The sequence below is a fragment of the Ornithorhynchus anatinus genome, chromosome 18 (genome assembly GCF_004115215.2).
Source record: "Ornithorhynchus anatinus isolate Pmale09 chromosome 18, mOrnAna1.pri.v4, whole genome shotgun sequence".
Classification (NCBI taxonomy): domain Eukaryota; kingdom Metazoa; phylum Chordata; class Mammalia; order Monotremata; family Ornithorhynchidae; genus Ornithorhynchus; species Ornithorhynchus anatinus.
Window position 1 is genome coordinate 23986027 of NC_041745.1, and position 23524 is coordinate 24009550.

At 45.7% G+C, this 23524-nt stretch overlaps 1 protein-coding gene across 1 annotated transcript; it reads left to right on the plus strand.

Annotated features, from left to right (window-relative positions):
- The first annotated feature begins 1658 nt into the window (after positions 1-1658).
- On the plus strand, positions 1659-12530 carry TMEM129 (transmembrane protein 129, E3 ubiquitin ligase). The gene is made up of 4 exons (XM_001520866.5): positions 1659-1907; positions 5540-6014; positions 9872-10031; positions 11746-12530. Exons 1-4 carry the CDS (start codon positions 1703-1705, stop codon positions 11992-11994), a joined length of 1089 nt encoding a protein of 362 aa, XP_001520916.2. The 5' UTR covers positions 1659-1702; the 3' UTR covers positions 11995-12530.
- The last annotated feature ends 10994 nt before the right edge of the window (positions 12531-23524 follow it).

Sequence of the window (23524 nt, forward strand, 5' to 3'; positions counted from 1 at the left end):
TATTATTATTATATATATACATATGTTATATATATATACATATACATATATATACATATATACATATGTGTATATATATATGGGAAGCAGCGTGGCTCAGTGGAAAGAGCACGGGCTTTGGAGTCAGGGCTCATGAGTACGAATCCCAGCTCTGCCACTTGTCAGCTGTGTGACTGTGGGCGAGTCACTTAACTTCTCTGTGCCTCAGTTCCCTCATCTGTAAAATGGGGATTAAGACTGTGAGCCCCACGTGGGACAACCTGACTCCCCTGTGTCCACCCCAGCGCTTAGAACAGTGCTCTGCACATAGTAAGCGCTTAACAAATACCAACATTATTATTATTATTAACATTATTATATGATTATAATCTACCCCAGCGCTTAGAACAGTGCCAGGCACATAGTAGGTGCTTAAGAAATACTATCATTATCATCATTATTATTATTATTATGATTATATGATTATCATCTACCCCAGCGCTTAGAACAGTGCCAGGCACATTGTAGGTGCTTAAGAAATACCATTATAATTATTTTGATTATTATCTAGCCCAGCGCTTAGAACAGTGTACGACACATAATAGGTGCTTAAGAAATACTGTCATTATCATCACTGTTATTATTATTATGATGATTATATGATTATTATCTACCCCAGCACTTAGAACAGTGCCAGGCCCATAGTAGGTGCTGAAGAAATACTATCCTTATCATCATTATTATTATTATGATGGTTATATGATGATTATCTACCCCAGCGCTTAGAACAGTGCCAGGCACATTGTAGGTGCTTAAGAAATACCATTATTATTATTTTGATTATTAACTACCCCAGCGCTTAGAACAGTGCCAGACACATAGTAGGTGCTTAAGAAATACTGTCATTATCATTATTATTATTATTATTATTATATGATGATTATCCACCCCAGCGCTTAAAACAGTGCCAGGCCCATAGTAGGTGCTGAAGAAATACCATTATTATCATTATGATGATGATTATATGATGATTATCTACCTCAGCGCTTAGAACAGTGCCAGACACATAGTAGGTGCTTAAGAAATACTGTCATTATTATCATGACGATGATTATATGATGATTATCTACCCCAGCGCTTAGAACAGTGCCAGGCACATAGTAGGTGCTGAAGAAATATTATCATTATCATTATCACCATGTACCCCAGCGCTCAGAACAGTTGCCAGGCACCTAGAAAACGCTTAACGAACCCCATGATCACTCTTACGGCGGGCTGGTCCTGAAGATGTAGTCCGAAGGGCCCGGCGGGGGTCGGACTACATCTCCCAGAGAGCTCAGCGGCCTCCTCCCGGAAGCGGAAGTGGAAGGTGCGGCGACCGGCCGCGGGACGGCGGGCAGCCGAGCCCGAGCCGAGCCGAAGCCGAGCCGAAGCCGGGGCCGAGCCGAAGCCGAGCCGAAGCCGGGGCCGAACCGAAGCCGAGCCGGGGCCGAGCCCGAGCCCGAGCCGAAGCCGGGGCCGAACCGGGGCCGAGCCCGAGCCCGAGCCGGAGCCGGGGCCGAACCGGGCCCGAACCGAAGCCGAGCCGGGGCCGAGCCCGAGCCGAGCCCGAGCCCGAGCCCGAGCCCGAGCCGAGGCCTCGCCTCGCCTCGCCTCGCCTCGCCTCGCCTCGCCTCGCCTCGCCTCGCCTCGCCTCGCCTCCGGGGTGGTGGCGGCGGGGACGATGGCCGGCGGCGAGGTGACGTTCAGCCTGGCCTACGTGGTGCTGTCCGTCTGCTTCGTCTTCCCGCCCAGCGAGGTCCAGGGCGCCGGCCTCACCGTGCAGAACCTGCTCTCCGCCTGGCTCGGCAGCCAGGACCGAGACTTCGTCCGCTACCACATTCGCAGGACCACCGCCACCCTCCTCCTCCACGCGCTCCTGCCCCTCGGTCAGGGGGGACCGACCTCGCCCCGCGGGCGGGGGGAGGGGGCAGGAGGAGGAGGAGGAGGAGGCAGAGAGGAGGATGGGGGGGGGAGGACTGGGGGAGGAGGAGGAGGAAGATGAGGGAGGATAGGAAAAGGAGGGGGGAGGAGGAGGACTGGAAGGGAGGATAGGAAAATGACAAGGAGGAGGGAGAGGAGGGAGGATAGGAAAATGGAAAGGAGGGGGGAGGAGGACTGGGAGAGGAGGAGAGAGGATAGGAAAATGAGAAGGAGGAGGAAGGAGGGAGGATAGGGACATGAGAAGGGGGAGGAGGAGGAAGATGAAGATGGGAGGGGAAGAGGAAGACAGGGAGAGGAAGGAGGGAGGATGGGAAAATGAGGAGGAAGATGAAGATGGGAGGAGGACTGGGAGAGGAGGAGGGAGATGAGAGGGGAGGAGGAGGAAGATGGAGGGGGGAGGATAGGAAAAGGAGGAGGATGGAAGATGGAGGGGAGGAGGAAGATGAGGGGGAGAGGAGAAGGACAGGGAGAATGAGAAGAGGGAGGAGGAGGGAAGGGAGGAGAGGACAGGACAGGGAGGTGGAGGAAGAGAACAGGGAGGAGGAAAATAGACATAAGACCGGAGGGCATAATGATAATAATCATGGTCTTCGTTAAGCGCTTACTATGTGCCAAGCACTGGGGTAGATACAAGGTAATCAGCGGCCCCCAACTGACGAGAAGAACCTCAGGAGGACACTGGGCCCATTCCCCTTGGCGGCTCCAGGCTCATTCGGACTTGCAAGCAGGGCGGTTTCCCGCTAATCTGATTGTTTGGAGAAGTGCGGGCACACGGGATTCTCTCCCCACTTCCTTCTCCACCCTCAAGTGCCCAAGCCGTCAAGTTAACTGAGGGGGCAAAAGCCTAAATTCCCCTTCCGTCTGTCCGTCCGGCCTGCCGAAGGCTGCCCCGACGCAGCTTCTCAGGAGCGGGTTCAGGGTCTAGGCCTGCCGGGACAACCGGGGCAACCCGGTCCCCCTACGAGATGCGCTCCTCCCTCAATCAGACCTTCCCCGGAGCCCCGTTCTGCTCCCCCTCAGGGCCGGGGAGAAATTGATGAATGAACCCCAGTTAAAGGAATGAAGAAAAATGACTGAGTGGATGTACTATAGTGAACTGCCCAATTCTGCTGCTGTGTGCCTAATGATGCTCTGAGAATAGAGTGTTTAGGGATAACGGAGATGATAATCCTTTTCTGAGAAAAGTCTGAAATGCCAGCGCGTCCCCTTGCCCACCCAAATAGCAAATACCATTAATTATTTAGTTCTGGTTACACTCTCTCTGTCTCACTACCCTGTCGCCCACCGGTCTCCCCACCCCGGCCCCTGGAGGAGTGTGGAGGAGTTACTGTGGCCGCACTCTCCACGGCTAGCGTAGCGTGTGCCAGGCACTGGGCTAAATGGAGGGGTAAATACGAGCAATCAAATGGGACACGCATGGGGCTCCCAGTCTTAATCCCCATTTTGCAGATGCGGTAGTTGAGGCACAGAGAATTTAAGTGACTTCCCCAAGGTCACACAGCAGGCGGTGGAGCCGGGATTAGAACTCAGGTCCCTTGCTCCCCAGGCCCGGCCTTTCCACTCGGCTGCACTGCTTCTGTGAGCCCTTCCTGTGGCCTTATTGAGACCGGAGGTTGTGTGACATTTACTTGATATTTGTAAAGATCTCCTTGTGGGCAGGGAATGGGTCCGCCAAATCTGTTACATTGTACTCTCCCAAGCACTTAGCACAGTGCCCTGCACACAAACCGCTCAATAAGTCCGATCGACCGGCCTCCTGAAAGGTCTTAGTACCAACTGTTAAAACATCCACTTAACCACCCAAGAAAACACAGTTGGAAACTACTCCTTCTTTCCCTTGAGGTTTGACCATCCAGACCTGATTTCCTGTTCTCTTTTAATTGATTGTTTGTGCACCTTTTTGTTGTAATCAGAAGGGGCTATTTATAAGTGGAGATGAATATGTAAGAAAGTACTGTTGTTATCCACAGCAGATATGGTCATGGGATCTATTCAGAGAAATGAGAGTAGTAGTGATATTTATGAAGTGATTACTGTGTGCGGGGCACTGTGCTGACCCCTCGAAAGTGATCCATAGGAGGGAATTAGGCACGGACCCTGTCCTTCAGAGGGCTCACAAGCTAATGAGTGGGAGCCGGGCAGGACCCCTGGGCTAGCTGGGGGAGGGCTTCTAGTGTGTGGCAAGTAGGTCGGGTGACGCTCAGCTCTATTTATTGAATGCTTGCTGTGGGCAGAGCACTGTACTAAGCGCTTGTGCCAGGGCGTCACGGAAGGGTGTGGGAGAAGAGGAAATGAGGGATCGGCATCATCGATATTCATTCGCCTGTGTGTTCAGAGCACTGTGTTACATGCTTGGGGTAGAAACTAAAAGCAAAAACCCGGAGGGGCCGGGGAGTGGGCAGAGGGGAATTAAAGAGGGTGAGCCCCACGTGGGACATGGACTGCGTCTAACCTGATTAGCTGGGATCTATCCTAGCGCTCAGGACAGTGCCCGGCACATAGTAAGCACTTTACGAAAACCATTACAAAAAAAGGCAGCCGACAATTTTTCTCTACGGTGTATAAAAAGAGTAGGGTTTCTCTGTGTCATGCTTCACCCACTCTACGCCGTTTTCGATCTTGCCGCTAAATGGCAGCAACAGTGAGCGTCGGGAAGCTTTAACCCTGTCCCAAGGTTCAGCGTCCTTTATTGCCGTCACATTTCTGGGACCTTGCTCTGTCCCTAATCTTTTTTTGGGTAACGAGAGATCCAGCTCAGATGCCTTCTTTTTTTTCCTGATGCATTTGTCCGCCTTCATTTTCTCAAGCCCCATGACTTGTCTGACAGGGTTTTGAGGGGGAAATAAATAAAGACATTATAGCTAGGGGAAATAGTAGAATATAAGAATATGCCCCAAGTGCTGTGGGGCTGAGATGAGGATCAGAGGGCATAAGGGGAAACAGCCAGGGGCTAAACTGACCCAGGATGAGGGGGTGGGTAGGCCAAATGAAAGCTTAGTCAGGGAGGGCCTCTCGAAGGAAATGGGATTTTAGGAGAGTTTTGAAGGTGGGGGAGAGTGGGTCAGGGGAATACTTAAGGGTCAGAGGAGTCTAATGCAACTGCCTACCGTTGTTAAGAACCGAGGTCCCTGGTGGGAGAGCCAAGGGCTTTTTTCTGCATTGTCAACTGTTTTTATCGAGTCGAATGTTATACCAGGGGTCTGGGTTTTTCACAAAAGAGGTAAAAGACGAAAACCCCATCCTCAAGGAACTTGCCACGTATAGTAGGAGAGAAATTGATGAATGAACCCCAGTTAAAGGAATGAAGAAAAATGACTGAGTAGATGTACTAGAGTGAACTGCCCAGTTCTGCTGCTGTGTGTCTAATGATGCTTTGAGAATAGAGTGTTTTGGAATAACGGAGATGATACTCCTTTCCTGGGAAAAGTCTGAAATGCCAGCGCATCCCCGTGCCTACCCAAAGGGCCTCTCTTGGAATGACAAAGATCTTTAGGATTGCTGGAGAGCAGGCACAAATCATCAGAAGTCAGGATTCACAGTTTTGCCCTTTCTAAGACTAAAATCTTCTTCCTTGCAGGATATTACATCGGAATGTGCTTTGCGGCCCCGGAGAAGCAACTGCACCGTCTCGTCCATCTCCCGGACGGCTGGAGATTGTTCCTGATGCTCGCCGTGGCTTTTCCCACGATCGCCGGCACCTTGGCCTTTTACTGGTCGAGGAACAAGTGGGCTAACCACCCACTAGCCAGGACCATAGCCCTTTTCGCCCTCCCGCCGAACGGCTGGCAGTCGGTGGCTACTTCCATCAATACGGAATTCCGGCGGATCGACAAGTTTGCCACGGGGGCGCCCGGAGCCAGGGTGATCGTGACGGACACGTGGGTGATGAAAGTGACCACGTATCACGTGCACATTGCTCAGCAGCAGGACATCCACCTGACCGTAACGGATTCGCAGCAGCACGAGCTCTCGCCGGATTCCAATTTGCCGGTACAGTTTCTCACCATCAGCGTGGCCAGCGTTCATCCCTACGTGAAAGCCTTTGATATCCGGTAAATACGGAACCCTCTCCGTGTCGGGTTGCATTTCGGTTTGTTGGCGCTGTCCTCGGGGACTTGAGCCAATCACGTTTGATGGGAAACGCTGAAGGAACCTAGGAGACAAATTAGGTTTTGACTTTAATGGACCGAAAGGTGGAAGCGGTGTGGCCTAGTAGTAGGAGCACAGACCTGGGTGCCAGAGGCTCTGGGTTTTAATCCCGGCTCTATCATTTGTCTGCTGTGAGGCCTTGGGCAAGTCACTTAACATTTCCATGCCTCGGTTGCCTTCTTTGTAAAACAGGGCTTGAGTAACTGTCCTTCCTCTGACTTGGACTGTGAGCCCCTTGCCCCAGTTCCCTCATCTGTAAAATGAGGATTAAGACTGAGAGTCCTATGCGGGACAAGGACTGTGTCCAACCCGATTATCTGGAATCAGTGCCTGGCACGTACTAAGCGCTTAACAAATAACATTATTATGATGATGATGATGGTTCTTTGGGTTCTGAACAGTATTTACCTTCTTCCTTGCTTTAGCTGTTGCCTCTTCAGCAGCCCTCAATTAATTTTAAGTTTGGATGGAAAATAAGAGTGGTCAGTTCTTAAATAAGGGGTCAGTCTAACCTAAAAAACATGAAGAACGTAACTTCACGTTTAGATCCTTAGGGTGGGGTTTGAATTCAAATCTGCGTCATCCTTAGTGCCCATCTAGGTTTCGGCCACAGTATATTGTGAGGTGGTGGGACGTGGGCTGAAAATGGGTGAGGGTCGGGTTCTGAGTAATTGCCGAGAGTGGTTTTGAAATCCGGTAGTTGAAGCTTGAAAGGCACAGTTTTTCTCCTAATTTTAATGCTCACTGAGAAGTACTACTTGGGATGCCTCTACAGTGTGAATTTCAAAATCAATCAATGGTATTTATTAAATGCTTACTGTATGCAGAGCAATATACGAAGAGTTTGGGAGAGTATAATACGACAGAATTGGTAGACATGTTCTCTGCCCACCATGGAAAGGTAATACATATCCAAGTCCTACAATCTAGTTTGATTCAATAGTACAGATTAAATGGGTTTGGCGTATGGTCACTTCAGAAGCACCTCTGTTGCTATTACTGTTCAGGGTAGTTAAGCACTCACTTTGGGTCAAGCACCGTTCTAAGAGCCGGGACAGATAGAGGTCAGTCACGAAGGATACGGTCCCTGTCCCACATAAGGCTCACAGTCTAAGGAGAAAGCTTATTTTGAATTACCTGCTTTAGAAACCTATGGGCATCTTTTTATTGTTATTACCATCGTCATTATTATCATTAGTATGTTTAGACTTGATTATCTTCTCACAGCACTTGAAGTCAATCGGGATCCAAAGAAAAATCACGGGCATGTGAGAGGAGGGAGAATTAGAGTTAGGTCAATCATTGTCATTTGTGAAAATCTCGACTTGATATTGACAGGAGTGCCAACTTTTCAAGTTGTGGCCAGGTATTTTTGAGAGGGTGAGTGTTGAAAATGTGGAGAGAAAGAAAAGGAAGAGATGGAGAAGGTACAGACTGTAAGCTCGTTGTAGGCTGGGACAGGTCTACCAACTCTGTTCTATTGTAATAGGAATAATACCTGTTAAACGCTTACTGTGTGCCAGGCACTATTCTAAGCGCTGAGGTAGATGGAAGATAATAGGGTTGGAAAAAGTCCCTGCCCCACAGGGGGCTCACAGTCTTAATCCCCATTTCACATATGAGGTAACCAAGACCTAGAAAAGTGAAGTGCCCTGCCCAAGGTCACATAGACTCTTGGCAGAGTCTCTCCTGAGCACTTTATATCGTGTTCTGCCCACAGAAAGGCGTTCTATAAATACCATCGATCAATTAATTGAAAGGGAGAAGATGGTCAGAGGACCCTTGAGACGGTCTCTCACTTCTATTTTACCCTCCCAGATGTCTACATAGTATTCTGTACCCAGTAGACACACAGCGAATGAACCTACCCTCCCTGCTGCATTTTCACTGTTTTTGGCCCCACTACCACTTAGGTTACCCTGTGGGACTAGGAAGCTGGGACACCCAAGCTGGAGTTGCTGCAACTCATTTGTTCACTCAGTATCGAGCGCTTATTGTTCATTCGTTCATTCATTCAGTAGTATTTATTGAGCACTTACTATGTGCAGAGCACTGTACTAAGGCTTGAAATGTACATATCGGTAACAGATAGAGACAGCTCCTGCCCTTTGACGGGCTTACGGTCTAATCGGGGGAGACGGACAGACAAGAACAATAGCAATAAATAGGATCAAGGGGAAGAACATCTCATTAAAACAGTAGCAAATGAATAGAATCAAGGTGATGTACATCTCATTTACAAAATAAATAGGGTAGTGAAGATATACGCAGTTGAGCGGACGAGTACAGTGCTGAGGGGAAGGGAAGGGAGGGGGGAAGAGCAGAGGGAAAGGGGAGAGAAGAGGGTTTAGCTGCGGAGAGGTGAAGCAGGGGGTAGAGGGAGCAGAGGGAAAGGGGAGCTCAGTCTGGGAAGGCCTCTTCGAGGAGGTGAGCTCTAAGTAGGGTTTTGAAGAGGGGAAGAGAATTAGTTTGGCGGAGGTGAGGAGGGAGGGCGTTCCGGGACCGCGGCAGGACGTGGTCCGGGGGGTCGAAGGTGGGATAGGCGAGAACGGGGGACGGTGAGGAGGTGGGCGGCAGAGGAGCGGAGCGTGCGGGGTGGGCGGTAGAAAGAGAGAAGGGAGGAGAGGTAGGAAGGGGCAAGGTGATGGAGAGCCTCAAAGCCTAGAGTGAGAAGTTTTTCTTTTGTGCGGAGGTTGAGAGGCAACCACTGGAGGTTTTTAAGAAGGGGAGTGACGTGCCCATGCAGAGCACTGTACCAAGCGCTTGGGAGAGCACAATCCAACAAGAAGCCGACACATTCCTTGCCCACAGTGAGCTTACAGTCTAGAGGGCACCAGAGACGATGCCCTTGGACCCTAAAGAAAGCCTTGAGAAGCAGCGGGGTCTAGTGGAAAGAGCCCGGGCCTGGGAGTCAGAGGACGTGGGTTCTAATCCCAGCTCCGCCACGTGTCTGCTGTGGGACCTTGGGCAATTCGCATCACTTCACTAGGCCTCATTTACCTCATCTGTAAAATAGGGATTCAATGCTTACTATTAGACTGTGAGCCCTTTGTGGGACCTGATTATCTTGTATGTACCCTAGTGCTATGTTCAGTGTTTGCCACATAGTAAGAGCTTAACAAATACAGTTATCATTAGTATTATTAGTAATAGTACTTATTATTATCATCATTCTTATTGTTACCATTAGTTTAGGACATTGCCGCAAACCACAAGGTGAAAATATCCACAACTCAGCATTCTGATGAAAAATATTAGACTTGAGATTGACGGTACCCTTCTGACACAGTGTTTTGCACACAGTAAGCGTTCGGTAAATACAATTGAATGAATTGACTTGCACCAAATGAAGACTGCCTATTTCCCTGGTCATATCATCCAGTTCAGGATTTATGTCAAGACTTATAAGTGAATGTGTATAATATAGTTTAGAATGTAAGTTTATCTCTCCCCTGTCCTAAGACTTAAGATTAAGTACCTAAAGACTTGATGTAGTGTACAAATATAAGCACTGAATAAATACATCTAGACTTTAAGGTTATATCGCAGTTCATTAGTTGATTTTTAATACTACAGTTGTCTGCTAGACCTCTTTTCATTCCCATTCTTGTTTTATGTTTTAGATCGTAACCTCCTAGAGAATGTGTGCGTGCGAACACGTAATAAATTCCAGTGACTTTAAATGATAATGAGGTGGGGGGTTTTTTCCCCCAGAGTGGATGGATGTAATGATAGCTTCTCATCTTTTTTTTAAATTCAGGTTGAATTCTACCGAATATGGCGAGTTGAAGGAAAAGCTCCGTGCTCCTATCCGCAATGCAGCTAATGTTGTGATCCGCCAAAGCCTCAGTGACCTATTCTTAGATACATTTACATCTCTGGTGGAAAGAAACCAGGCATACTCAGTGCCCAGCAATCAGGTGGGGATTCACCGATATTTTTTCATAAGCCTGTATCTCCCAGTGCCTACACTATTCATTCAATAGTATTTATTGAGCGCTTACTATGTGCAGAGCACTGTACTAAGCGCTTGGAATGTACGAGTCGGCAACAGATAGAGACAGTCCCTGCCCTTACACTATTCCTTCTGGAACAGTTTTTCAGGAGGCTGCATTGTTTCTGGATATTTGAGTGCCCTAGCTGTTGGAATATAAGGGATCTTAGCCATGTCTGTTGATTGAAAAGATCAGTGGGCAATTGCTAATTCGTCCCACATTGTGCACACAAAGATTGCCTTTGCTGTACTCTGAAGCACCTAATATGAGGGGAGTATTAATGCACTGAAGTAGTAGGGACTTAGAACTTTTAACTGGATATTTGGATCAATTTCTCAACTGTCAGGGTGATAAAGTGCTGGATCGAGCTACCAAGGGAAGTTGTGAACTCTCCATTCCTGGAAAACTAAGAAAAAAGCACTATTATGGTGTAGTTATTTACCTGCTTGGAAGTAGGATCTTTGACTAAATAATCTTCTGCGCCTCTTCAGAGCCCTAGGATACTATGACTCCTGGTGATTTGGCTCAGGTAATCCTCACTCCAGAAGACTTGCAGATCATCCAGTGTCTGCTCTTCTGTTGTTTCGTTTTGAGTGCCCTCTGTGTGTGGTCATCAGTGGTATTTGAGTGCTTACTATGTGCAGAGCACTGTACTAAGTGCTTGGGAGAGTACAGCCCCACAGAGTTGGTTCCCTGTTCCCTGCCCACGGTGAGCCTACGGTGCACTGTTTGAGACAGTGAGGAAAATACAAGGAACAAAAGAGACATTTACTCTGCTCTTGAGAAATTTACAACTTCTAGGATGAGGTTTTCTTTGAATTATTCACTTCGAATGTCAAAAAAGAAATCAAAGAAGCAATAAATGGGAGCTTCAGGAATCAGTCCTTCCTCAGACACCCCCACATTGTCTAGACAACATTTCGGAAGTTTTCATTCTATTCTGTCATTCCATACCTGAGATTTTAAGTATTCCAGGCCCTGGTGGCAATGTGTTTGACAGAATAATCAGAATGACTTTAAAAAAAGAAAATTATACCTTACACTCTAAGTGGACCGTTTTTGTTTCTGATATAAGTACATGTTCCCTGTAAATAATTGGCTTTGCGGTAATACATGTTCCCTGTAAATAATTGGCTTTGCGGTAACGTTAAATATGTATTTTCCGATATTTTCAAGTTTCTTAGAGTAAGGCTTTGCCTTGCACCGGGAACTATCAAATATTAGGAAATAACTGGAATGAATAAATAATCGGCTTCTCAGCTCTGCCACGTGTCTTCTGTGTGACCTGGGGCAAGTCACTTAACTTCTCTGGGCCTCAGTTACCTCATATGTAAAATAGGGATTAAGACCGTCAGCCCCATGTGGGACAGGGATTGTGTCCAACCTTTTTAACTTGTATCCACCCCAGTACTTGGAACGTAGTAAGTGCCTGAGGACCATAGGAATTATAATAATAATTGGCTGAACACATTCCCTTCCCACATTCCTGTTCCCTCTCCTCTTCGCTTTTATTATGAAGGACCAGGAATACCTAATAAATGCTTAAAAAAACAAGGGGCTTACAAATACGATGGGGAAGGGAGTAATCACTTGGCCCTTTTTCATTTTTCTTTCTTTTTACAACTTGCTCTGATTAAAGGAACTGGAGCCTTGTATCGGTTGTATGCAGATGAGCGCCAACATCAAGCTGGTGAAGACTTGCCAAGAAGAGTCAGAGGGAGAATGCCAACAGTGTTACTGCCGGCCTATGTGGTGCCTCACTTGCATGGGCAAATGGTTTGCCAGCCGGCAGGATCAGCAACACCCCGAAACCTGGCTCTCGAGTCAAGTGCCTTGTCCCACCTGTCGGTCTAAATTCTGTATTTTGGATGTTTGCATAATCCGCTGAAAACTCTCTAGGATCCTCTGAATGTATCGGGGGATTTTGGAAGAGGTTGACGGAAACCACACTGGGTCTGTACACGCTTGGTTGCTGTTGGTGGAATTGCAGTGTTATCGAAGTCCCCGAGACTCTCTTCACTTCCTTACTCTCCCCGCGTCACCCAAAACTCCGTTGCTTTGGGCTTCTCTCCTTCACTGCACAGCTTTTTGGGGTTGAGTTTAATTTCAGTGTTTTGGGAGACTACAGTAGGTAGTGTGATGCCTGGACCTTGACCTGGACATCCAAGAACATTTGCTTCCCTGAAATCTTCTGGGATATTCTGATCTCTGAGTGTACAGAGAAATCCCAGGCCAGATATTCAGTCTTAAATCTAGACTAGCAAAGGGCTATAACTTTTGTTTTTTAGATGAAACAAAGTGAACTACTCTCGTTCCTGGGTTAAAGTTCATTCTGTGTGGTTTTTGCAAGAGTACTTTTCCGTGGTATGGGACTTCAGAACTTGCAGACCCAAGCAGGGTTTATGAATAAAGGCATGACCTGAAGGAAGAAAGTTTGGAGAGTTTATATACTAGCTTCTGTTGGCAGAATGAAACCCTAAAGTTTTCATTCTAACTCTTTGTTTTGGTATTTTTTGAGTGCTTACAACGTGCCAGGCGCCATACTGAGCACGGGGAGAGATACAGGCTAATCAGGCTGGACACAATCCATGTCCCACATGGGGTTCACAGCCTTAATCCCCATTTTAAAGTGAGGTAACCAGGCGCAGAGCAGTGACGTGCCCCAAATCACGCAGTTGACATATGGTTGGGCCAGGATTAGAACCCAGGTCCTCTGACTCCTGGGCCCGTGCTCTCTCTGTTAGACCACACCACTTCTTGAACACATGCCACCTGTGGGACCTTGGGCAAGTCACTTCTCTAAGCTCATTTTGGACAGGGAATGTGTCAAATTGTTGTACTTTCCCTGCACACAATAAATACGATAATTAATTCTTTGTACCTCAGTTTCCTCATCAGTAAAATGAGGATTCAGTCTCCTTCCTACTTACACTGTGAGCCCCAAGAAGGACAGGATCTGTTTCTGACCTGATTATCTTCTATTTACTCCAGGGCTTGCTTAGAGCAGTGCTTGCCATATAGTAACTGCTTAACTCTTTCACGTTTGTTGTGTGGGTGTAAGTAAAGCAGCTCTCCTCGGTTTCCTTGTCTGTAAGCTTGGAGTAGCTAAAAATTCCTCTTCATCACTTGGAGACTGTTAGATCTCAGAAGTAAGTTCAAGGTTGACCCCTTAGCCTTAGGGAAAAATCAGCTGTTTAGTGCAAGGGCCTGTACTGTTTCAGCGCATACTCTGGACATGTAGGCATCTTTTTGTTGTCTGCTTGATATAGGCCTTAAACCCAAGAGGGGCTAGACAGGAAACTTTTTAAAATAATGGTTAAAATGAATTTGGAAGATGCAGCTCTCTGAAGTCCTTGATTTCTTCACTTTCTCCTGGAAATGGCAGTCTCCAGGGTATTTTTTTTAATCTTCCTACTCCGGCCTTGAATACATATAGAAACCAACTGTAATCCACATACCCGCAAGTACTCAACTTGTTTTGAGATAGAAGATTCATTCAATCATATTCATTGAGCGCTTACTGTGTGCAAAGCACTGTACTGAGCGCTTATGTTTGGGTAAAGGGAGGAGCCCTGCTGATAGGTGATTGTCCTGTTCCAATGCAAGTGAGAAGCAGGGTGGTCTAGTGGATAGAGCTCAGGCCTGGGAGTCAGAGGGGTCTGGGTTCTAATCGCGGCTCTGCCACTTGGCTGCTGTGTGACATTGGGCAGGTTACTTCTCTGTGCCTCAGTTACGTCTTCTGTAAAATGGGGATTAAGACTGAGTGCCGTGTGGGATATGGACTGTGTCTAACCTGATTAGCTTTTCTCTACCCCGGCACTTAGTAAAGTGCTTGGCATATAGTAAGCTCTTAACCAATACCATTTAAAAAATAAAGCTGGAACAATCAGACGACTTTGGTTAAGGCAGGTTTATGTGGAGGAATAATACTGCTTGGAGGCACTGTCTATGCTGCAGTTGGACTGGTCGTGGTGAAATCTGGATTTTATAACTTTGTAGATATGAAGGGCACACACTGGTTAAAAGTATTGAAATATCCAGGCTACCTGAAACATACTTTTTCTTTCATTTTGGGTCCCTGTAATCCACAAAAAGTGGTAACATCTGAAACTATAGCCCTCTTTTAGGAAATTTACCTTAGTAAAACAGAGTGTGCATAAAATAAAATGGACACAAAAAATGAAATTAATACTGACTAAGCAACTCACTTCAAGTGCTTTTGTTAAAGAGCTTTAGTAACTGAATTAAAAAAAATACAAGGGGCATCATCTAGTGAAAAAAGAATGGCCCTGGGAGTCAAAGGACTTGGGTTCTAATCTCAGTTCCGCCACTTAGCCTTAGGCAAATCACTTCACTTCTCTGTGCCTCAGATTCCTCATCATTAAAATGGGGATTCAATATTTGTTCTCCCTTCCTACTTACTCTGTGAGCCTCATGTGGGACAGGATCTGTTTCTGACCTGATTATCTTGTATTTACTTCAGGGCTTGCTTTGTACAGTTCACAGTTGTTGTTATTATTATTATTACAGTGCTTGGCACATAGTAAGTGCTTAACAAATGCCATTTTTAAAAAGTGGCCTCCTTGAAAGAGTAAAGATTTTGTTACTTTCTCTAAATCATTAATTAATTCTTCTGCCAGGTTGACTTTAAGGACTTTTGCTGGTTTTCTAAAAATCCTATGGACTAAATTTTTCATAAATATTCATTTCCTCAAGGGTTTTGTTTGGGGAAAATGATTGGTTTCGTATGTACAACATTAAGCACTAACCATTCATTCAATCATATTTATCGAGGGCTTACTGTATGCAAAGCACTGTACTAAGCGCTTGGGAGAGTTCAGTCTAACAACAAACAGATCAATTCCTGCCCACAACGAGCTCAAAATTTGTTGCTAAAAATGAAATCACTGGAGCTGTTCCTTTACAGAATAATGAGAAGCATTGTGGCTTAGTGGCTAGAGCATGGGCCTGGGAGTCAGAAGGATTTAGAACTAGTCCTGCGCTTAGAACAGTGCTTGGCACATAGTAAGCGCTTAACATATACCATTAAAAAAAAGGGGGGGACTGGGTTCTACTCCCAGCTCTGCCACTTGCCTACTGTGTGATCTTGGGCAAGTCACTTATCTTCCTTGGCCCTCAGTTTCCTCATCTGTAAAATGGGGATTAAGACTGTGAGCCCCACAGAGGACAAGGACTGTGTCCAACCTTATTAGCTTGTATGTACCCCAGCACTTATTACAGTGCTTGATACGTAGTATGGCTATATTACTGAGGTGTATGCATGCTATCTCACTGTCAATCTTGAATTTATTTTATAGCCCATTTTTCGTAATTTTAATAGTACTTATTTCTTCTTCTGCTTAGCCTTATTTTCTTCACATTTAATAACAATGAAGGTATTTAGTAAACACCTACCATGTGACAGCTACAAAGGTAGATATACAAGACAGTCAAATTGGACACAGTTTCTGTCCCACACGGAGATCACAATTTAAGTGGGAGAAGAGGTATTTCATTCCAGTCTAATAATAAATGTTATATTTATTGAGCACCTACTATGAGCCAAGCATCTTTCTAAGCACTGGGATAGATAGAAGATCATCAGGTCCACATGGGACTCATGCTGTAAGTAGGCGGAAGAACGGGAATCTCCATTTAACAGGTGCGGGAACTGAGGCGCAGAGAAGTTAGTTGCTCAAAGTCATGCATTAGGCAAGTGGCAGGGCAGGACTAGAATCTGGATCTCCTGATTCCCGATCCCAAGCACCTGCTACTCACCTATGCTGCCTTCCACACTTTGGGATATTGTTTCCACAATTGTAATACTTTTAAATACAGTGGGAATGCCCTAAGAAAGGAAAATGGATAGCTTCTGAGGAAGGATGAACTATTCTAAAGGCTTTGGTTTCATTAATGAAACTCTTTGATTTCGTAACGTTGGGTTGAATTTCCTTAAGTTTCAAGTATCTCCCCGAATTTTGAGGAGTCATTTATTAATTTTGATGGCTCTTTAAAATAAACTATTTAGTGCGATTCAAAATGAATCTACTTATGCTGAAGTACTACGTCTTGTGTTCGGCAGGATTTTTTTATTTGTTTCAGCCTCCTCTCTGCTGATGGTAACAGCAATATTTGATTTCCATTCCTTAAAGGACAAAAAGACCGCCATGATGTTAGTGTAAGAGTACCTATCAGTATCAACAATATGGATTGATTGTCTATAGGTGCGGAGCGCTGTATTAGAGTTTTCCTTCTACCAAAGGAGAAACCAAATCAAACCAAAGTTGCACATACTGTCCGTGAAAATATATCTGTGCACTTTTAGTAGTTCTGACCTTCAGCGTAACACCTCTTAGGCATCGTAGGTTAAGAGGGGAAATGAAAGGTGTCCCCCACCACCTGCAGGTCATTAGCTTGAGTTGTTTTTGCATATGATGATGATTTGTGCTGAGAGTGGCCCTCTCCTCCCCACCTGCGCACACTGTACTAGATGCTTTGGGAATAGAGAGACTATGCTCTAATAGTCTAAAGAAGAAGCAAGTCAATTACTAATAATACTTGTTGTGACTAAAAATAAAGAGCAGAGTTTGCACAAAATTATCCTTTCCTCTCCTTCCAGCTTTTGAAAGCTGCTCCTGTTTTTGCACTCTGCAGTGCTCTCTGCTGCCGTTGAGATTTTCAATCAGACACTTCTATGTTCAGAGCACTGTACTAAGCTCTTGGAAGAGTACGGTACGACAGAGTAAGCGGACACATTTCACGCCCCCAGCGAGCTTACGGTTTCGAGGGGGAGAAGGACGCTTGTATGAATGTCATCTATAATATGTAATTTAAAGATACGTGCGTGATTTAAAGATCTTAGCGGTCTTCTATTCTATGACCACAGCCTGCATTCCTTCTCCCTACTGGGGAACTCGCAGTGGGGATAGATCAGCGCAAACCATCTCCATTACTGCCAAACAACTCAATCTTGAGTCCTGCCAATGGAAAAACATGCATTTCCCCTCTTTATCATGGCACCCGATATCAAGGGGTCAGAAAAGGTTTTTGTGGAGCAAAGTGTGCATGAATTTCTAACTCAGTGACACTCGTGGGTGCCTTCTCAACATGGGTTCGTCATCTTGAAACCAAAAGACAACTCTTACTATACTTCTGCACTATCAACTGGGATAGCAAAAGAGCTGCTTAAAAATATGAAGCAGAAAGGGAACACAGGAGAAGATAGTCGGCATTTCGAAGCATGCCCGGGCTACAGACCACCATCCAAAAGAGACTGGGTTGGATCAGATTGTTTATTTTCAGTATGGATGGCAGGATTAGGGAACCTTCCATTCTTCTGGCCAGGGACATCTGCCTGCATGGGGTGTCGGAAGAAATGGTCGTGCCCAGGAGAGCAATTTTCTGACGTGGGGTGAGTACTACAATATCAATTTTCCTGGAAGTGGGGTGACAGAAGAATGCAACCCCATTATAAGAGAACAGAGTGTATCATGGAACGGTCACAAAGTCATACACCCCTGCCTTTACAAAGTGTGCTATGTACCAAAGTTTCTTCTTCCTGGCTAGTTTATATTTCAAAACCAGAGAAATTTCTGGATGTGTCAATAAGCAGCACTAATGCTACAGAGTGGTTGAATATTGTTTAAAAGATGAGTTTGTTAATAGTACAGTTCACGGATTGAATGCAGTGATTCATCTCCAAGTCTCCAAAAGGAATTGAATGACCAAGGTCATAAAATCTTTCGTTTTTTATAAAGGTAGGCTTTAAGAATTTTTAGCCCATCTTTTGCTGTAAATAAAAAGACTTGTACATTCATTTCTCTGCAGAGGTATTTTGTTCTACAGAGTATTTTAGGTTTAACAGGTAATGTTTATTGGGATAGTTAAGGAGTTTAGCCATCTCGCAGTAAGCTGAAGAGAATGTGTTTCATATTTTATTATGAAAGCCTTGTTGTATCATTTGGCATAAGGACCCGTCAAAAGAAAAGGTGTGACATTTTAAATTAGTTCTTGTTTTACCAAAATTCTCGTTCTTTTTCCATAAAATGGCATTTGATTTGGTTTTATATGAATGTGTGTGTAGCAACTAAGTTGAAAACAATTCAAAAAACTGAATAAAATTGTACTTTATTTTCAGTTTATAATGGTTTAAAATCCTACTGATAGAAAAGCATATCGTTTCATCCATTTACTAAGGTTTTTTTGCATCTATTATTGAACGGGACCTTTCTGATCTCTGAAAACCCTGACAAATCAAGAAGTAGGGGGAAATAGATTTAAGAATCGCTCTGTGTTACAGAGACTTGGGCTATATTAGTTCCATTGCTAAATTCTGGATTCCTCTGTAGTATCTTGCCAGTCAATCACTGGTATTTATTGAGTGCTTACTGTGTGCAGAGCACTGTTCTAAGTGCTTGGGAGAGTAAAATACAGTAGAGTTGGTGGACACATATCTTGCCAGGAGCTAACAGTCTAGAAGGGTAGACGGACATTAAAATTAATTATGTCTCTGCACATAAATAAGGGGTGCGGTACAGAGAGTGGGGTGAATATCAAGTGCTTTAAGGGCACACGTCTTAAGTACGCAGAGGGGAGGGTGGGAAGGGGAAAGGAGAGCTTAGTCAGGGAAGACATCCTGGAGGTGGTGTGATTTTTCAGAGCGTCGGACGAGTGTTGGTCTGTTTATTTTGTAGCTACCCAAGTACTTCGAACAGTGTTTGGAACGGAGTAAGTGCTTAACCAATACCACAATCATTATTTTTATCCTTATTCCCTGCTGTTTCTCCTACTCATAATTTAATGTCTGTCTCCCCCATGAGACTGTATTTCTTTGAGGGCAAGAATTGTGTCTGCCAAATCTATTGCATTGTATTCTCCCAAATGCTTAGTTTAGTGCTCTGCACATAGTAAGGTCTCAGTAAATACCACTGTTTGATCGACTGGCGACATAGTACAGCGGGACCCAGAACTTAGTACCGAAACCCACGAAGTCCCAATTTTTATATGCAAACCTCCGCGGCTGTGATGGAGGCCGGTGGGGAAAGGAAAGAAAAGGACAATAATATTCATTCAATCATATTTATCGAGCGCTTACTGTGAGCAGAGCACTGTACTAGCACTTGGGGAAGGACCATATAAAATTTGACACATTCCCTGCTCAATGGTAGTGTTGAAAAGTTTAGTTACTGGTGAACAGAAGTGGTTCGTTAATCCTTAATCGTTAGTTGTAGTCTGGGGCAGAGCCACCATGCTGAAAGCCTGCTTTTAGATCTTTCAGAATGCTGAGGAGATGGAGGCCGTTGTAACTAAGGACTATCATCAGCCAAAGTACTTTGGGAACACCGATTTATTATAGGCAGTACATCGCATTAAGTGCTTGGGTGAGTACTTATAGTTTATAGTTTTCAAGAGTGGAGTGGGTAAAGATTCTGAGGATACACCCTCCAGTGCTGCTTATTGTAAGATCACCTTGGTTGGCTTAATTCCTAATTTATTGTTCTTGACTGTAAGTTCCTTGTGAGCAGGGAATGTGTCTACCAGCTATCTTGTATTCACCCAAGTGCTTAGTAAAGTGCTCTGCACAAATTAAGCGCTCAGTAAATCCAATTGAATTGACTGGCCATTTCCTCCGATTAGATTCTGAGCACCTTGTGGGAAAGGGACACCATTAGATTTCTCATTTTTACCCCAGCACTTAGCACAGTGCTCTTCTTCAAAGCAAATCATGGCCTAGTGGATAGAGCACGGGCCTGGGAGTCAGAACGTCACGGGTTCTAATCCAGACTCCGCCACTGTCTGCTGTGTGGCCCTGGGCAAGTCACTTTACTTCTCTGTGCCTCCATTCCCTCATCTATAAAATGGAGATTAAGACAGCGAGTCCCATGCCGGAGGGGGACTGTGTCCAACCTGATTACTCGAATCCACCCCAGTGCTTGGTACAGTGCTTGCTACATAGTAAGCACTTAAAAACCACAGTTATTATTAGCACCTAGTAAGTGCTTACTACCTTCACTAGGTGGCCTGGCCTAAACTCTAAACTACTAGAACCCATCCTCCCTCCGGTAGGGTTAGGAGTAGGGGCCATGGCGGGGCAGCTGGGACTTTTTTTTGGTGGGGGTGCCTTTTTTTCTCTTTCTCAGAGGCACATGGGAACGGTGCCCAAGCCCCCTCCGTAATGTGCTCCCTTGCTTGGGTTCAGCAAGCGGGCAGTTAGAGGCGGGTGAGAGAGAGTAGGATGCAGCCAGGCTCGGGTGATACCTATGGAGAGAGGAACGGAGCCATTTTTTGAACTTCAGGTAGCAAAGATTAGATTGACCTGGCTTCTAACCATCCATGCCTACCCCAACTCCAAACCATTAATTCACACATAAACCCTTGCACTTAACCTCCTATCACATCCAGTAAGAAAGACTTCTTTCTCCAAAGGTGGGTGAGGGGCAAACTCCGCCACTTGTCTACTGTGTGACCTTAAGTAAGTCACCTAACTTCTCTGTGCCTCAGTTACCTCATCTGTAAACTGGGGATTAAGATGTGAGCCCTACGTGGGGCAACCTGATCATCTTGTATATACCTAGTGGTTAGAACAGTGTTTGGCACAGAGTAATCGCTTAACGAATATCATTATTATTATTATCACTCAAGTAGCCACTCTTGGTTATCTCCGGACTCCAGCTTCCCTCCTGATGCCAAATACTGTAACTTAATTGGTTTTCCTATCTCTGGCCCTTCCTCCCCACTCTCTTTCGCGGGTTTCTCCTTTGCTTCCCACCCCCTGACTCTGGGAGTCCCTAGAGGCTCAGTTCTAGATTCAGTTCTTGAATTTTCCATTTACACCCATTCCCTTGGAGAACTCATTCGCTCCCTTAGTTTCAACGTCCATCTTTTGGCAGATGGTTCCCAAATCTACCTCTCCAGCCCCGACCTCTCTTCTTCTCAGCAGTCCCAAATTTCCTCCTAGCTTCAGTTCATCTCTTCTTGGATGTCCTGCCGACACCTCCAATTTAACATGTCCAAATTAGAGCTCCTCATCCTCCCACCCAAACCCCGTCCTCCCACTGCTTTTCCTGTAAGGATCAGGGGTCCTGTCTATGTCTCTTCTGTGTTGTTCTGTCCCAGGGTTTTGCACGCAGTAACTGCTTAATTACTACCACTATAGAACGACCTCTACTATTAAAGTTTTCCAACTAGTTGTTACTATAAGAAAGTTGCTAAAGGAATAAAGTGAGCCCAGTTTTACAAAGGATAAGAGGAGTTAATTTCCAGTCAGATCATTAAGCTGAGTTCACTTTACCCCTACCTATATATCAGTCAATGATATTTGAGTGCTTACTCTGTGTAGAACACTGTCCAAACTACTTGCAAGAGTACCTACCTTTAGCACTTTATTCTGCCCCAGCCTAAGCACCTCGAGGCTCCGTTTTTCTCCTTCGAGGAGTTTGGAGAGGAACGGTAGGAAGGCGATGGGGGCGATAGCTGGAAACGGAGGATGTATCCAGGATAAGAAATATCTGGGCTTGTTTGGAATTGGAGGCCGAGGAGCCATTGATGAGTAAATGGTTTAAGATGGCAGGGCCATCACCTCAAACTCAACAGTTTGAGAAGCAGCTAGGCCCAGTGGAAAGAAGAAGGGCCTGGGAGTCAGAGATAGTGACCAGATGGAGCAGGGGCCAGGCTTTCCCCGTGCCCACCACACCCATGCTGGGTTCTGGGACGTCAACAAATTTGAGAGTGTAGCTTTGGCGGGGCAGGACATTGTGGGTGGTGCTTTGAGGTGCCTGGGGAGGAAAAAATGGGGGGAAGGAAAGGAATGGAAGAAGGAGGAAGAGAAAACAAAAGTCTCAAAAAGTAGAGTGCCTCCTTCTTCTTCTCTGCTTTCCTTCTGGTTCTCCTCAGGCATCCGGTCCGGATGCGGTCTGGCCTTGGAAATCAGATGCTTCCCCCTGACCTGACAGTCAGTCCTCTAAGGTCTGTCCGGTCCTTCTCGACCAGCTGTCTTCCTCCTACCCTATCTCGCTGATTGAATACAACCCAATCCACACACTTTGCTCCTCTAACCCCAACCTATTCTCTGTGTCTCGTCTTACGCCGTCGCGTCGTCTCCGACTCGCAGCGACGTCTACCTTGATCTCTTCTATCCTGCCGTCGACCTCTTGCCAACGCACCTCTTCTGGCTTGGAATTCCCTCTCCTTTCATATCCAACAGTCCACCACTCACCTCATCTTCAAAATCCTCCTAAAATAACATCTTCTCCAAGAGGTCATCCCGATTTCCCCTACCCGACCTCCCCTCTGTGTTGCTTACGCACTTGGCTATGTACCCCTTAAGCACTTTGGTACTCACCCCAGCCCCTCAGCACTCATCCGTTACTATTTCCCCTATTCGTAATATATTTCAACATCGGTCTCGCCCTGTAGACTGTGAACTCCTCGCGCACCAGACCCCCCCGTCTAGTCCCTGCAGCAAACTCTTGACGGGGCAAGAGATGGAGCTACCATTTTAGCTCCTCCTCTAATCCCGTTCGAAATTCAAAGGAGGTGGTAGGCTACCTGTGACGCCCTTTGTGCCTGAAAACCTCGGGTGTTGAAGCTACGAAGGGAAAAACGAAAGCTCACTTTTAATTAATTCTTTTTTTAATAGTATTCGTTGAGCTCTTACTTTGTGCCAGGCACCGTACTGAGCACTGGGGGGGGTTATAAGATGATCGGGTTGGACACAGTCCCTGCCCCACACAGGGCTTACCGTCAACCCCCCTTTTACAAATGAGTAAACTGAGGCCCAGAGAAGCTAAGTGACTACGCGAGGCTATAAAGCGAACGAGTGATGGAACCAAGATTACAACCCAGGTCCTCTGACACCCAGGCTAGTTCTCTTTTCACTAGACCGTACTGCTTCTAGCGAACAGCCATGCCAGCAGTTTTTGTTTTACCCACGTGCCATTCTGGCAGAATTCCCAGATCATTACTCTTTCACCATGTTGCCTCTCATTTACAGTTATTTCATGAATTTAAGCAATAATGTTCAAGAACTACAATGTACCTACAAGAGCTCTCCTAGGCTTAGGTTGCCTTAGTTCCTTTTCCTGATCTTTTTACTTTTCCTAAAAATAAAACAATGGGGAAGGGGAAGATTTACAAAGCATCCTGTACTGTTTCCCAGCCAACATTTCGTTCCTTGTTCTTCCTATTGTGTGAAATTTTAAAATTTTCACCCAAGTAGTTGAATTTTTCCATCTCCCCTTTAAATCGCAGCCTCTTCCCAGATGTTAATCAATCGCTCATTCATTTTATACATGTAACTTCTCCAAAACTCCACACAAAGTGGGTGCTTTGTGATAATAATCACAGTAATAATGATGTTAAGTGCTTATTGTGTGCTAAGCACTGTTCTAAGCACTGAGGTAAAAATACAAGGTAATCAG